Source organism: Macaca thibetana, chromosome 16 (genome assembly GCF_024542745.1).
Source record: "Macaca thibetana thibetana isolate TM-01 chromosome 16, ASM2454274v1, whole genome shotgun sequence".
In the NCBI taxonomy this organism is placed as follows: Eukaryota; Metazoa; Chordata; class Mammalia; order Primates; family Cercopithecidae; genus Macaca; species Macaca thibetana.
The window spans coordinates 11,048,700-11,063,864 of record NC_065593.1 but is presented as its reverse complement, the minus strand read 5'-3'; the positions used below and the strand labels follow the sequence as shown (position 1 = coordinate 11,063,864).

Here is a 15,165-nt window from a genome sequence, read left to right as displayed (position 1 = left end):
AGACAACTATAGTCAGAGTGCTTAATCCATCTGGGCCCCAGTGTCCCTATCTGTAAATTCAGAGAGAAAATGGAGAAGTGAATTTGCAAGAATTATGAGCTCCTAGGAGGAAACTGTGCTACGGTTATCTGAAAGGATCTTTATTTTCTTTCCTTCTTTCCCTTCCTTCCTCCCTCCTTCCTCTCCTTCCTTCCTTCCTTCGGGATGTTTTCAGCTTTATTGAGGTATAATTGACAAAAGGAATTGTATATATTTCAGGTGCACAAATTGATGTTTTAATACATGCATACATTATTAACTATAGATAGGCCCGGTGCTGTAGATCTCCAGAATGTATTCATCTTGTGTAACAGAAAATGTGTACCCTTTGACGAACATCTTCCCATTTCCTCCAACTCCCAGGCCCTGGCAACCATTATTCTACTCCTTGCCTCTATGAATTTGACTATCTTAGATTCCACATTGAAGTGAGGTCATGCAGTGCTTGTCTTTCTGTACCTGGCTTATTTCACTTAGCATAATGTCCCCCAAGTTCACCTATGTTGTCACAAATTGCAGGATTTCCTTCTTTTTTATGGCCCAATAGTATTCGCAATAGTATATGAATATATATTCAAATTTGGATATATATGCACATTTGCATGTATATGCACATTGTGAAGATATATACATATATATGAGATATCTACATATATATACACACATATATACACATTTTCTTTATCCATTTATCCATTGATGGACATTTTGGTTCCACATTGTGGCTATTGTGAACAGGGATGCAATAAACATGGAAGTGTAGATATCTCTTCAAGATCCTGATTAATTTCCTTTTTTATATACCCAGCAGTGGGATGGCTGGATCATATATGGTAGTTCCATTTTTAAGTTTTTGGAAAACTACCATTAGGTTGTACCAATCTGCATTCCCACCAACTGTACACAAGAGTTCCCTTTTCTCCACGTCCTCACCAACACTTATCTTTCGTTTTCTGATAACAGCTATTCTGAGAGATGTAGAGTGACATAGGGTCTTTATTTTTAAATATTTGTGGAAGCTAGTTATTTACCTGGCCATGGTTTGAATTTCCATGTGTTCTACTTGGAGCAAAGATCCTCCACTTTCACATCCCTTATTTAATATTTACAACAGAGCAGCAAGAATCTAAATACAGCTTCATGGAAGAGGAATGGACCATGATAATAAACACAGCAGAGCCGGGAATCCAAGTATTTAGGAGAATTTATTTCTCACACATTTTCCCTCCACTCTCTCTGAGGTGTCCCATGGCAACGAGCATCAGGTGAGCCTCATTCTTCCATCTTCTGTGGGAGAAAAAACAATTGTACATAGGAAATGAGTCAACTAAACGGGAGACTGAACATCACGTTGAAGTGGAGCAGCTGGAAAATCTGGAACTTCAGAGAAACGTTAAGGAATGGCATTGTTTCCCTTTGCACATTGTAAAAGCAAACCAATCTAGCTACTAGCGACAGGACAAATACCCTGCAAATTAGGGGCTTCATAGGCAGCATCTGTAGCAACAGGGAGAGACAGGGATGCCAGTGTCCTGCCTCACTGCTCATTCTCCCAAGAGCCTGGAACCACAGGAGTCTTTGCTAAAACAGTAGCATTTGGGAGTGCGTGACCAGCAGCAGGAAAGAGAGGATCAACAGTCATCCTCCAGGTTCTCCCTGGGTGGTCCATGGGACTCCCCCGGGGCTTGGGACTTCTTGGGAAGAAGCCATACTCAGGTACTCACTCCTACGTGGCCCCCTACATCTCGGGTACCTGCTCTTACCTGGTCCCCACATCTCAGGTACCTGCCTTTATCTGGCCTCCCACACTCAAGCTTTCGCCTCTTACCTGGCCCCCATATTCAGTGTCTGTTCTTAGCTGGCCCCTACATCTCAGGTACCTGCTCTTACCTGGCCGCCCACGTCTCGGCTCTTGGCCCTCAGCTTGTTGACCTGGGACTCGGCGATGTCCGCCCTCTCCGCGGCCTCCTCTAGTTCATGCTGGACTCTCCGGCATCTGGACAGCTGCGTGTTGGCCTGCTCCTCCTACACAGGAGACAGAGGGGTTATGAGGCTATGGAGCCCCTCAGTCTGATTATGAGGTGCCCTGTCCCTGAAGGCCTCTGAGGAGTTAAGCAACCAGGGCCTTGGATTCCCCAATGGCAAAGAGGGCAGGTAGGCTTTCTCCAGAGTGTGAGGACAAGGCTCCGAGCTCACAACCATGTGTACTGCCTCGAATCACCTTGCAGGTGCTACTGTCCCTCCTAGGATCTCCAAAAATGTTCCCTTGCACCTCTTCTATATGGTATCTGTTCCACAGAGATCTTTGGGGGAGACCTAAGTCCAGCGCTCTCCCAAGGCATCTGAAGGTATAGAGACCAATGGCCCAAGTCTCCCTCATCCTGTGCCTCTGCCCAGCATCATTTGTCTAGGGCCAGGCCACTGTACTGGTCTATTTGGGGGAATGTCAAGGATTCCTGACTAAGGTGTCCTCCTGGGCACCCTCTAGCCTGCCAAACCTGCCGGGACTGTACTCATCCCATGTGCACGAATTGCTCTCAATATTGAGCCAGTTCAAATCTGCTTCCCTGAGGTTAGGATTGAACCAACCAGGCTCTAGGGAAGGGAGGAAAAAGAGCAATGGGAGAAACTCAGTCATTTGTCCAGGGCAGGCTCCCCTAAATTTTGGTCCTTAGAACAGTAGCCCTGTGGGATGCTCTGCATACAATAAGAAGGTTCCAAAGTCAATGAAGTGTGAGAAATGGTATATTCTGGAACCCCGCTTCCACTTTGTAGAGTTGATGACATATGAAACTCTACAACATCTACACAATCTGAGAAATCCTTGAAGTAAAGCAACCAGTGTAACTTTGTTTAACTGAGATTTTCCCAAACTATTTCTTTTCTGTAAAATAATAAGCTCCTCCTCATGGCAGCCCAACTTCCTGCTATTAACATCCCTCAGAACCAGTGTCCTCAGAAGACACTTTGGGAAACACAGATTTCAGCCCATTCCATTTATTTCCTGTTGATTTCACCTATTTGATCAAAGGGCGGATCATAAAGGATGGAATGGAGTGGAGGGAGTTGGGAGGGCTGAGGAAGGCTGGAGATGCCTAGGAGGGTGGGCTGTGGTGGGATGGTGGGAATTAGGATGAGGTACCTCAGGTCAGGTCACGGGAGCAGGAAGGGTTGGGAGGGTAGGCTGGGGTGGTTTGAGAGAGTCAGGGTGATCCAGTGCCAGCCAGGGTAGGCTAACATGCGCTGGGGTGGGTCAAGTAAGTCACGGTGGGCAGGATGAAGGGGATGAAGGGGGTTGGTCAAGTAGGCTGAGGCAAGAGGACACAGAGGTGGTGAAGGTGGGGAAGACTTAACATGGACCAAGAGAGGAAGAGGACAGGTGCCTCTGTGTTTATAGCCTGCAAATGCAAACTCAGGCCTGAGGCTCAGAGGACTTTACCAACCAGGAACCTGCTCCCACTCGGGGATGGCGGGGACACCCAGGCTGCCCCAGGGACTGTCTGTCTGTGGGCACTCCCGGGGACCTCCTGTGCTTACCGCCTCCTCAGCCTGCCTCTTGTAAGACTTCACTTTGGCCTGCAGCTTGTCCACCAGGTCCTGGAGCCTGAGGATATTCTTGCGGTCCTCCTCAGCCTGCAAACAGGGTACACGTGGCAGGGGCCCGCAAACCTATGGCCACTTCTGATGGGGCTTGGTCCATACAGCATTCGCTGAGGAGGTTTTTGGGACCTCTACCTGGTAAGTCATCTCCTTCACTTTGCGTTCGTACTTGTGGGCTCCCTTCAGGGCTTCAGCTCCCCTCTTCTGTTCCACATCAAGCTCATTTTCCAGCTCCCGCACCTGGGTAGGATGAAAAGAACACAGAATTCAAGTCTCCTCTCCCAGGCTTCTCTCATGGACTCATGGGCCAATCATTCTAGCGTGAACTCAAGATCCCCTAATGGTCATTAAAAAGTCAGGAAAACAACAGATGCTGGTGAGGATGTGGAGAAATAGGAACACTTTTACACTGTTGGTGGGAGTGTAAATTAGTTCAACCACTGTGGATGACAGTGTAGTGATTCCTCAAGGATGTAGAACTAGAAATACCATTTGACCCAGCGATCCCATTATTGGATACATTCCCAAAGGATTATAAATCATTCTATAAAGACACATGAACACATGTGTTTATTGCAGCACTATTCACAATAGCAAAGTCTTGAAACCAACCCAAATGCCCATCAATGATAGACTGGATAAAGAAAATATGGCACATATACATCATGGAATACTATGCAGCCATAAAAAAGGACGAGTTCATGTCCTTTGCAGGGACATGGATGAAGCTGGAAACCATGATTCTCAGCAAACTAACACAGGAACAGGAAACCAAACACCGCATGTTCTCACTCATAAGTGGGAGTTGAACAATGAGAACACGTGGTCACAGTAAGGGGAACACCCTGTCGGGGGGGCGGGGGGCTAGGGGAGGGATAGCGTTAGAAGTAATACCTAATGTAAATGATGGGTTGATGGGTGCAGTAAACCCACATGGCACGTCTATACCTAGGTAACAAACCTGCACGTTCTACACATGTATCCCAGAAATTAAAGTTTAAAAAAAAAAAAAAATCCCCTAATGGGATTTTTGCCAAGATGTCTCCTCCTAGGGCTCAGGAGCCGTATTTTACTGACAAGGTCACCACAAGTCCATGCAGGTGCTTTGAGCAAGTGAGAAGAAGATGCCCTCCTTGGGCAGAGGCAGCCTCAGGTACACAGAGCATAGCTGGTGGGTCAGGCTTTGCACAGATGCACCCTTTTGTGGAGCCAGGTAGTTGGCAAAGGCAGCAAAAGCTAACCTGACCTGTCCTTGCAGGTGAAACCTGCCCAGCTGTTCATGGTTGCCCTGATTACAGATCAAGTAAGGCAGCAGGGATCCCGAAGAGAACCTGGGCTAGGAGTAATCAAAGCATTCTCCAGGCCCACTTGATAGATCCAAAGCAAGTCATTTGCCACCACTGAGCATGAGTTTCCATGTATTTGGGATGGAGATAATATTTCCTGCCTAGCCTACCTCAAATGTGGAGATTGAATTAAAGTATGTGAAAGTATGGTTAGAAGGACAAAGCACTACACAGGTGTTGTTAATTTCATAGTTGCTTCTGCCTTTCCCGAAGTCTTGAGGGGAAAGGGTAGCCACTGAGGACGCAAGTCACCAACTGTGGTCCCAACTCCACAATCCAGAGATTGAAGCCGAGGAGGGGCAGCAGCCAGCTGCATTCTCCACTCCACCAGGAATCACAGTGGCTGCAGAGCAGGGACGACTCTGGCTTGGAGACTCACTAGATCAATCCTGAAAACTATCAATGGGACAGGCTTACTCTGGGCACTGTTCCCCAAACCTCCCCACCCTCCACCTCCTGGACCCAGGAAAGTCTTCCATCAGGTTCTACAAAACGTTTGTTTTCCTAGGAATTCTTTCTAGGCTTCTGTGAGGTTTATGGAAGTCACATAACTGGCAGGGGATGGGAGGACAGTCAAGGCACCTCACCATGGGAGGGGGAGGGTGGCCAAGGGCTCCCTGCCAATCCAGGAATCATAGTATGGCAGAAGGTGTCATGAGACCTAATCCTTTTCACATAGGAGGGATCCATGAGAAGAACAGGCCTAAACTCATTGTGATGGAATAGGACTGGGGACCATTGAAAATAAACATTCAAGAACTTGGGGGGAAGTTCTAACTTCCCTGGTGTTTACTTTTGTTATTCAAAAAGTCTACCTTGTTTTTAGCACCCCTATAAAAAAATCCTTTCACATTTAATGGGACCATGTGCCTGGGGAGGAAATCCTCGGTGGTTTGCAGGTTTGCATAAAGAATGACAGTATTTGGGGGCCTTCCTGCTGGGAAAAGTTGTCTCCTTCTCTTTCCCTCCTCCTCCTCCTTTCCTCCCACTCTTTCATTTCCTGTCTCCCTGGGACAAGAGACACTCGAACAGCCTCCTCCGCAGAGCCCTCCTCCAAAATGTCAACCGCTAGTACAGCCCATTTTAAAAATGATTGAAATAAACCACATGGGTCTAAAAGGAAAAGCAAGGGGGACAGGAAACAAAGGGAACAGTCAGCAAAGAAACGGAACAATAACTGCAGGATACGCTCCCAGATAAAGAAAGAGCAGGATGTCCTGGTGTCGGGCGTTGAACTTTTCTGGTGCATCAACCTAAAGGAAGAAGCCCCGATCGCCCTCTTTGGGGGCTGGAGCAAGAGACATACCTGTGCCAGAACTGCAGCCTGCACTGAGAGATGAGAAGAGCTGGGGAGGGAAGGAAACCTGAGATTGGGAGAAAACGGAAACTGCAGATTTTATGTAGGATGGGCCGTGTTTATCAAAGTGAAACTTGGTCCAAAATGTAAATGCATCAAAATGTGTAATTTTAAAGTATATGTTCATAGCTTTCTCCACGTATGTGTGTGCATCTGAATCTACACAGCAAACGGAATGTGAACATTAACACACATCATGATATTACATTTACTGAGGTGTGAGCATGCCAAAATAGATGTGTGTGTGTGTGTGTGTGTGTGTTGGGGCACAGGAACAGATGAAACAGAAAGAGGTGAGAAATGAGGCTCACAAGGAATTTTGCAAGCAGTCCTGAAACTGAATTTGCAATCTATTCAATCAATGGCCTTTTCCCACCATCTCAATTTCTGGACTGTGATTCTGTCTGAGGCTGTCACTTTCAGAGTAAGAGTCCTCTCAAAAACTCTACCCGGTTCTCCAATTTCTGGATCTGCTTCTTCCCACCCTTCAGTGCCAGCTGCTCAGCCTCGTCTAGACGGTGCTGCAGGTCCTTCACCGTCTGTTCCAGGTTCTTCTTCATCCGCTCCAGGTGGGCGCTGGTGTCCTGTTCCTTCTTCAGCTCCTCAGCCATCATGGCGGCCTGGTTAAGTTCACAGGACACATCAGAGGCCCCGTCCGCCCATCCCTATCTGGAGCTTGCAGAAGAGGAGAATGTTGGGATCGTGGTGCTGAGCCTCCCCTGTCTGACTCCAGCCAGTCTTTGCTGATTCCTCAGCCTCCCCTCCCACTTTGCCGCTGCTGAGACTGTACCTCATTCCATCTGTCTGGGAAGCCACCACTAACCGATTGTGGTCATAAGAGATGAAACATACTTGCCACGCCCTGGCTCAGAGGCCCCCCTTTCTCAGTTCCAAACCCCATCTCTGAAAAGGAAGAACAGAGCTCACATCCGTGATGGCCTTCTTGGCCTTCTCCTCTGCGTTCCTGGACTCCTGGATTGAGTTCTCCACCTCTGCCTGGCACTGAGCTATGTCAGCCTCCAGTTTTTTCTTGGTATTTATCAGGCTCATGTTCTACAAGAAGAATTAGATATCAGGGGTGTGGGTTCTATCTGGGCACTTAAAAAAATTGGAAGGGGGAGGGTTGGGTGGGGAAGGAAGTAAATCGTGATCCTGTTCCATTTCTTATTTTTCACATGGGTGACCTGCTGGGTACAGTACTGTACATTATTCTTTCTTTCTTTATTCTTTTTTTTTTTTTTTTTTTTTTTTGAGACAGAGTCTCGTTCTGCCACCTAGGCTGGAGTGCAGTGGCGTGATCTCGGCTTATTGCAAGCTCCGCCTCCCAGGTTCACGCCATTCTCCTGCCTCAGCCTCCCGAGTAGCTGGGACCACAGGTGCCCGCCACCACGCCCAGCTAATTTTTTGTATTTTTAGTAGAGACGGGGTTTCACTGTGTTGGCCAGGATGGTCTCAATCTCCTGACCTCGTGATCCGCCCGCCTTGGCCTCCCAAATACTGGGATCTTTCTTTATTCTTAACTGAACAGAAAGTCCTGTTTCTGTTCAGTTAACAGACCCAAGAATTGTACATCAAATAATTGAGTAAATGATAAAAGTAGAATTTCAAATATCTGAGGATGGATAGATTATTCAGTAAAAGGTGTTTTGGAGCAAGGAAATGATTGATAGACATACTATATAAAATGAAAAATAATTCAAATAATCAAAATATGCCATAAATAGAATTGTAAGGGTGATGACAAACTGAAAAACATTTGCAATGTATATTACAGAAGAAAATATTCCCTTTCTTAACATATAAATAAGGCAAATCAATTAACAAAAAGGGCAAAAAGTACAAATGGGTAAAACATACTAGAAGAAGTACAAACGGCCAAGAAATGTGATACAATGTTCCACTTCATTAGCAATAAAAACATACTAAAAACTCAGTGAGGTATGCTTCGGCAATAAAATTGGTGAAGATTTTTAAAATAAGAGCTAGAATATTTGAGAATTTATAGAAGAGAACTCTCACACATTTTCCCAGAGGAAATAAAAATTGGGACAGCCTTATTAAAGAACAATTTATAATATATTACAAATATCTTTGCTGTTTGGAACCTGAAATTTCATTTTTAGAAATTTATTTACTTCTAGACATATTAAGTGTTAGTAATCATGGAAGCATATGAAAATTTAGTTATGAGGAAGTTCATCAAAACAGCCTTTCTAAAAGTAAAATTTTTATTGAGAACAATATAAAATAACCACAGAAGACTGATTAAATGAAAGTGCAATAATATACAGGTAGAATAGCCTACTTTTCTGTCATTAAAAATCATATTACAGAACACTATTTAAAGATGTCCAGGCTGGGCACAGTGGCTCACGCCTGTAATCCCAGCACTTTGGGAGGCTGAGGCTGGCGGATCACCTGAAGTCAGGAGATTGAGACAATCCTGGCCAACATGGTGAAACCCCGTATCTACAAAAATTAGTTGGGTGTGCTGACGTGCACCTGTAATCCTCAAGAGGCTGAGGCAGGAGAATTGCTTTAACCAGGAGGTGGAGATTGCAGTGAACTGAGATTGCACCACTGCATTCCAGCCTGGTGACAGAACGAGACTCTGTCTCAAAAAAAAAAAAAAAAAAAGGTGAAAATATGTTCATGATTGTTAAATGAAGAAAAGAGATTGCTAAAGATTGCTCATATTTTTACTCTATATATATGCATTTATTTTTAATTAAAATTTTTTTTTTTTTTTTTTTTTTTGGTAGAGACAGGGTTTTGCCATGTTGCCCACGCTGGTCTCAAACTCCTGAGATCAAACAATCCCAAAGTCCTGGGATTAGAGGCAAAAACATAATATTTATATAATTCACAAGGGGCCTAAGAATGAGAGACCCCAGAATGTTAATAATATGCTTGACTTTTTTCTTCCATGTATTTGCTTGTTTTTTCTATTTTTTTAAACAAAGGAGTTTTAAAAACGTTTATAAAAATAATTATTTTGTGTTTTGTGTGTGTGTGTGTGTGTGTTGTTGTTGTTGTTGTTGTTTGTTTCGGCAGGGTCTCCCTCTGTTGCCCAGGCTGGATGGAGTGCAGCGGTGAGATCATAGTTCATTGCAGCCTCAACTCCTGGGCTAAAGCGAACCTCCCACCTTGGCCTCCCAATGTGCTGGGATTATAGGTGTGGCACTGAGGCGGGTCAAAAATAATTATTTTGAAAAAAATCTTAATATTCTAAGGTTTCCTCTTAAATAGTACTTCCAGGCGCCTTATGCAATAATTAATCCTTCGCTGCTCTGATTTCCCTACAACGTGCAAGATGTTTAATGTTTGGATCAGAAAAAGCTCAGAAATCTGTCAATCAAGAGTCAGTTATTCCAAGAAGCAAGCTTAAAGAAAATTGGTCTTGACCACTAGTCTGGGAGAAACCGGGTGCCCCTTCCCACAGCGTGGGCCCTGAGCCGAGGGATAGCGGAAGCAGCTAGGGGTGCAGGAGGCGCTACCTGCCCCAGGGTGGATTTTCAGCGGAGGAGTGAGGGCTGACGCACCTGGGAGTGCAGGAGCTGCACGCGGTCGCTGGCGTCCAGCAGCTCCTGCTCCGACAGCCTGCGGGTCCGCTCCGTTTGCTCCAGGGCCACCTTCATTTCCTCCAGCTCCTCCAACAGGAGGCCATTCCTGCGCTCCACGATGGCCAGCTGCTCCTTGAGGTCCTCATTGCTCCTCAGGGCATCGTCCAGGTGCAGCTGGGAGTCCTGCAGGGGAGACCCGGGGTGAGGCCAGAGCTGCCCGGCAGGCTGGAGCCCGTCCAGGTACGCAGAGGCAGCCACCGTGCTCACCTTGAGCTGGCCCTGGACCGTGCGCAGGTGCTTCTGGGTCTCTGCCACCTGGCGGTTGGAGTGGCCCAGCTGAATCTCCATCTCATTGAGATCTCCCTCCATCTTCTTCTTCACTCTCAGGGCGTCGTTCCGGCTGCGGATTTCAGCATCCAGCACGCTCTGCATGGCCTCCGTTGCCCGCTGGCTGTTTCTTTTTAGCTGCTCGATTTCTTCATCCTTCTCAATGACCCTGCGGTCTAGCTCGGATTTTACCTGGCTCAGCTCTAGCTGGACGCGCAAGATCTTGCTCTCCTCGTGTTCCAAGGAACCCTGAGGAAAGCAAAGGAGTGACTGGGAGTACTGTGGACAGCCACCTTCATGAATGGGTATTTTCATCCCCATATAATCAAATGGGTATTCTTTTTTTAAAAAAAATTAAATTAAAAAAATTTTTTTTTGGTAGAGACAGAGTCTGGCTATGTTGCCCAGGCTGGTCCTGAACTCCTGGGCTCAAGTGATCCTCCCTCCTTGGCCTCCTAAAGTGTTGGGATTACAGGTGGTGTGAGCCATGGTGCCCAGCCCAAATAGGTTTTTTGTTTGTTTGTTTGTTTTTTTGACAGAGTCTCTGTTGCCCAGGCTGGAGTGCAGTGGCGCAGTCTCGGCTTACTGCGACCTCCACCCCCTGGGTTCAAGCGATTCTCCTGCCTCAGCCTCCGGAGTAGTTGGGATTACAGGTGCCCGCCACTGTGCCTGGCTAATTTTTGTATTTTTAAAGACAGGATTTCACCATGTTGCCTAGGCTGGTCTCGAACTCCTGACCTTCCAGGTGATCAGCCTGCCTTGTCCTCCCAAAGTACTAGGATTACAGTTGTGAGTCACCACGCCCGGCTGCAAGTAGGTATTCTTATACCGATTTATAGATGAAGAGAACAATACTCAGAGAGGTCCGAGTATTTGACTTGCTCCCAGATATCCCTAATAGTGATGAAACTGGGACTAAAACTTTGCATCCTTCGTGAACAAATTTCTTATGACTTGAGATAGAGTATCCTTCTTAATTAGTGAAAATCTTACTGAGGGTGTCTATTTTAATAATAACCATAAATCGAGAGTCATCCTATTCTCCAAAATCACAGGGCAATTGCTCTCCTGTTATCCTGTGTTGGTTCGTATTTCCCTAGAAACCACCAGTCATCCTGGCCACCGCCGATGACTGCATCAGGAGACTCTGGGTGTGTTTTGATTGTACAGGATTCTTGCTGGCCAAAGATGATTGTCTTTGCCTCTGTGTTAAACGTAACTGAGAGATTCTGCACTGCTCTCAGGATGTTAGGTGATTGATTTTCTGCTTCCTGAGAGGAAGACATTGAAGACATAATGAACACATTAATTTATTTTCAAAAGGGGAACTGTGCCAGAGGACACCCAGGAGATAAAGTAGCAGCCCGTGGATGTTTCAGCCCCTGGGATGGCTGAACGTTTCTCCCACTGGAAACTCAGGGCCTCCTGGCAGGAAGGGCCCCATGGGGTGGTGACGGGCAGCCTCTTTCAGTTCCTGGTCCTCCTGAATTTCCGAATGTCATAGCCCAGACACTTACCTCCACTTCTTCTAAGGCGACCTGCAGATCTGACTTTTCCTGCTCCACTAGCTTCTTGGTCTTTTCCACTTCCTGAAGATTCTTACCAGTTTCTGCAATCTGCTCAGTTAAGTCGGAAATCTCTTCTGCAAAGGACAGGCTCGATTTAGGCTGTTTCAACAGGCTCCAGTTTATAGCATAGGCATTTGCCAGGCAATTCAGGGATGGGCGATTCATTCGCGACGTTTATATAGGAGAGAATACAGGGTAGCTGTTCGGATGAGGTGTTGGCAAGACGGGGATGTGTTACCTCACCTGCACTAGGCAGACAGGAACCACAAGTGAAGAATAGAAACTTAAAACTTCAAAAGTACTGTATACAAAACGGTCATAGAGCAGACCAGAGAAAACAATTGTGGGGAAAAGGCGTAGAATCATAGTCTGCAGAACCAGAAGGGGCTTTGGAAAGTGCTGGGGGTGGTCTTCAGACTTTGTAGATTGGAAGTGTGAGGTCCTAAGGGATTCAGTGGCATACCCAAGAATACAGAGCCACTTAGAGGCAGAATCACTGAAGGGTCTTCTCTAACAGAGCAGGGGGCTCAGCAACCCATTGTGCCTTCGGTTCTCGAAAATGAGACTTAGCTCCTGCTGTGCCTTACATTAAAAAGGTTTGGACCTTGGGGCAAACTGAGTAATGTGAAGCATGATGGCTGAGGATTGTGTGGGGCAGTGGGAAGAAGGCATCTGCAGATGGCTGTGACCAAATGGGGAAGGGGTTGGCAGGAGGAGACGGGGACGTAGCACACACCGGTGGTGGAGAGAGCTCACCTTGCAGATTTTTGTTCTCCCGCCTCAGTGTCTCTAACTGGTCCACCACCTCCTCGTAGGCGTTCCTCATCTTGAAGAGTTCGGTGCTGAGTGACCTGGACTCCTTCTGAGCAGCTTCCAACTCAGCCTGGCTTTCGTCCAGCTTTTGCTTCCACTCTGCGAGGACCTGGGAGATGACAAAGGGACATAGGATAAGCAAAAAGCAGGGGTGACTCGGAAGAGTTCCTGCAAACAAGGGCTGTCAGTAATGCCAACGTTTTGCTCTTCCATCCTGAAGAAAGAGGAGGAGTACTGTTCTAGATCCGGGACCCCAAACTGTGATATTCCTGCAGGCCCTCTGCTGCGTTCTCACAGACATTACGATCTCAATGGAACTGAATTAGCTTTAACTGAAAACAAAATTGCCTTTGGAGGGACTGTCACAGTAGTCAAGAGACACCTCAAGTCCTCCAAACTGGGAAATGATGCTCCAACTGGGGGCCTTGTAGGATGTGCAGGTATCTCACACATCTAAGTGTGAAACTGTTGTTTTCACCACTGCCACTGTAAAACATTTGACCCTTTTCCAAATTCAGGTATATTCATGTAAACAGCATTTCCCCAACTTGAATCATCCCCATGCCTTCTTCACAGAGAAAGTGGCTGGGGAAGGACCTTGTCAAAGTTCCTCTGCTTCTTGTCCAGGGTGGCACAGGCAGTGTGGGAGCGCTCCAGATCCAGCATCAGATCATCCACCTCTCCCTGCAGCCTCTGCTTGGTTTTCTCCAAGGATGCGCACTTGGAGTTCGCCGTCTCCGTGTTCTCCTCTGCTTCCTGGAGCCTCTGGGCCAGTTTTTTCCTATGAAAACCAGATTTTTTTTTCCCCCCTTGGCAAAAGTGGAATATTTCAGAAGGTAACTGTCAGATGGGAAGAGAAATACAAAAAACAGATTTTTCCCCCCTTGGCAAAGGTGGAATATTTCAGAAGGTAACTGTCAGATGGGAAGGGAAATGAATAGCATGGAAGGGACTGATGTTTGATGAGAGCAAGACCTAGGATTTGGTGAGTGGAGAGGATCCAAGTGTCACTGGGAGAGTCTCAAAATGCTTGGTGGCAAAGCAGGTCCCTAAGGAGCCCCCCAGGGAGCTAGGGGGAATGGACATTCCCAAGAAGAAGGACAGGGAGACCCGCAGAGGGTGGGGGGCACAATCTGAATGTTTCAGAAACCACAAAGGCATGGGCAGGAAAGAGACAATCTCTCAAGATACGAAGACTCCTGGTCTCTTGGCTTGTGCCCTCAGGCTCCCCCTGCTATTGCCATCCTGGAGTCCCTACTTGGCCTCCTCCAGCTCCTCTGTGCGCTGGATGGCGTCCGTCTCGTATTTGGTCCTCCACTGAGCAACCTCACTGTTGGCCTTGGACAGCGCCCTCTGCAGCTCGGCCTTAGCTTCCTGTTCCTCCTCATACTGTTCCCGCAGCAGGTCACAGTCGTGGCGGGAGGACTGCAGGGCGTGTGCCAGGGCGTTCTTGGCCTGGGAATGACAGTGGTGACAAATTGCAAAAACATTTGACCCTTTTCCAAGTTCAGGTATTTTTATTTAAATAGCTTTTCCCCAGCTTGAATTATCCCTATGCTGTTTTCACCAAATTTGCCATATCAGCATATCGCCTGGTTTATTTAATTTTTTCAAGTGGGCTCCTTAATTATATTTAAATATATTTAACAAAAGAGTGAACTGTTACAGGACAGTAAGTGGAAAACCACTGACATTTGCCATAAACAGAAGGTAACCGTAAGTGCAATGGAAATAAAGCAATGTTATCACGTCTAGCTAGGTACTGTTGCCTGCTGGGACTCCATGCCTGGGGTCTACGCTCTATTTCTTAATAGGGTAAATAAGCAAATACTAAGGAAGTATGGTTCATGCTGAGGCCTTTTCCTTGATATAATCAGAAGGTTTGGAACAATTAAAAAGGGAAGAATTTTCTCGCTACTTGATGCAATGGTACGGAATGCTGTGACCAGGAGAAGCCTGAAAGCATCTTTTGATCTCACCAGTGGGCTGTGTCCCCACACTGGGGACTGCTGATGTGAGCTTTGCTGTTTCCACGGCCCGACTTCCTCCTTCTAGGCAGAGAAGACATGCCTAGAGGCATCCGTCCCTCACTCCCTCCCATGTGGAGGGACGGAAGGGCAACAGTTTAGCTCCGACTATAATGGCCACAAGACGCCCTCTGGTGCCACCATCAAAGAGAGAGTTCTGTCAGCTCACTTTAGTAATTTGTACATTTTCAACTTTTTAAAAACGTAATAGGCCAGGCGTGGTGGCTCATGCCTGTAATCCCAGCACTTTGGAAGGCCGAGACGGGCGGATCACCTGAGGTCGAGAGTTTGAGACCAGCCTGACCAACATGGAGAAACCCTGTCACTACCAAAAACACAAAATTAGCCGGGCGTGGTGGCCCATGCCTGTAATCCCAGCTACTTGGGAGGCTGAGGCAGGAGAATCACTTGAACCCAGGAGGCAGAGGTTGCGGTGAGCCAAGATCGCGCCATTGCACTCTAGCCTGGGCAACAAGAGTGAAACCCCGTCTCAAAAAAAAGGCAATAAATGGGAAACTTTGCCTA

At 46.8% G+C, this 15,165-nt stretch overlaps 1 protein-coding gene across 1 annotated transcript in view; it reads right to left on the bottom strand.

Moving 5' to 3' along the window:
* Window positions 1–1,070: 1,070 nt before the first annotated feature.
* The window catches only part of MYH13 (myosin heavy chain 13), a 64,949-nt gene continuing 50,854 nt past the window's right edge, over window positions 1,071–15,165 (bottom strand). Inside the window, exons 28-39 of the mRNA XM_050765596.1 lie at window positions 13,872–14,068; window positions 13,211–13,394; window positions 12,557–12,722; window positions 11,750–11,874; window positions 10,173–10,481; window positions 9,885–10,088; window positions 7,270–7,395; window positions 6,792–6,962; window positions 3,775–3,879; window positions 3,577–3,672; window positions 1,930–2,064; window positions 1,071–1,326 (exon numbers count right to left, since the gene is read on the bottom strand). Of these exons, the coding sequence (XP_050621553.1) occupies window positions 1,312–1,326; window positions 1,930–2,064; window positions 3,577–3,672; window positions 3,775–3,879; window positions 6,792–6,962; window positions 7,270–7,395; window positions 9,885–10,088; window positions 10,173–10,481; window positions 11,750–11,874; window positions 12,557–12,722; window positions 13,211–13,394; window positions 13,872–14,068 (1,833 nt within the window). The 3' untranslated portion in view covers window positions 1,071–1,311. The remainder of the gene's footprint in view (window positions 1,327–1,929; window positions 2,065–3,576; window positions 3,673–3,774; window positions 3,880–6,791; window positions 6,963–7,269; window positions 7,396–9,884; window positions 10,089–10,172; window positions 10,482–11,749; window positions 11,875–12,556; window positions 12,723–13,210; window positions 13,395–13,871; window positions 14,069–15,165) is intronic.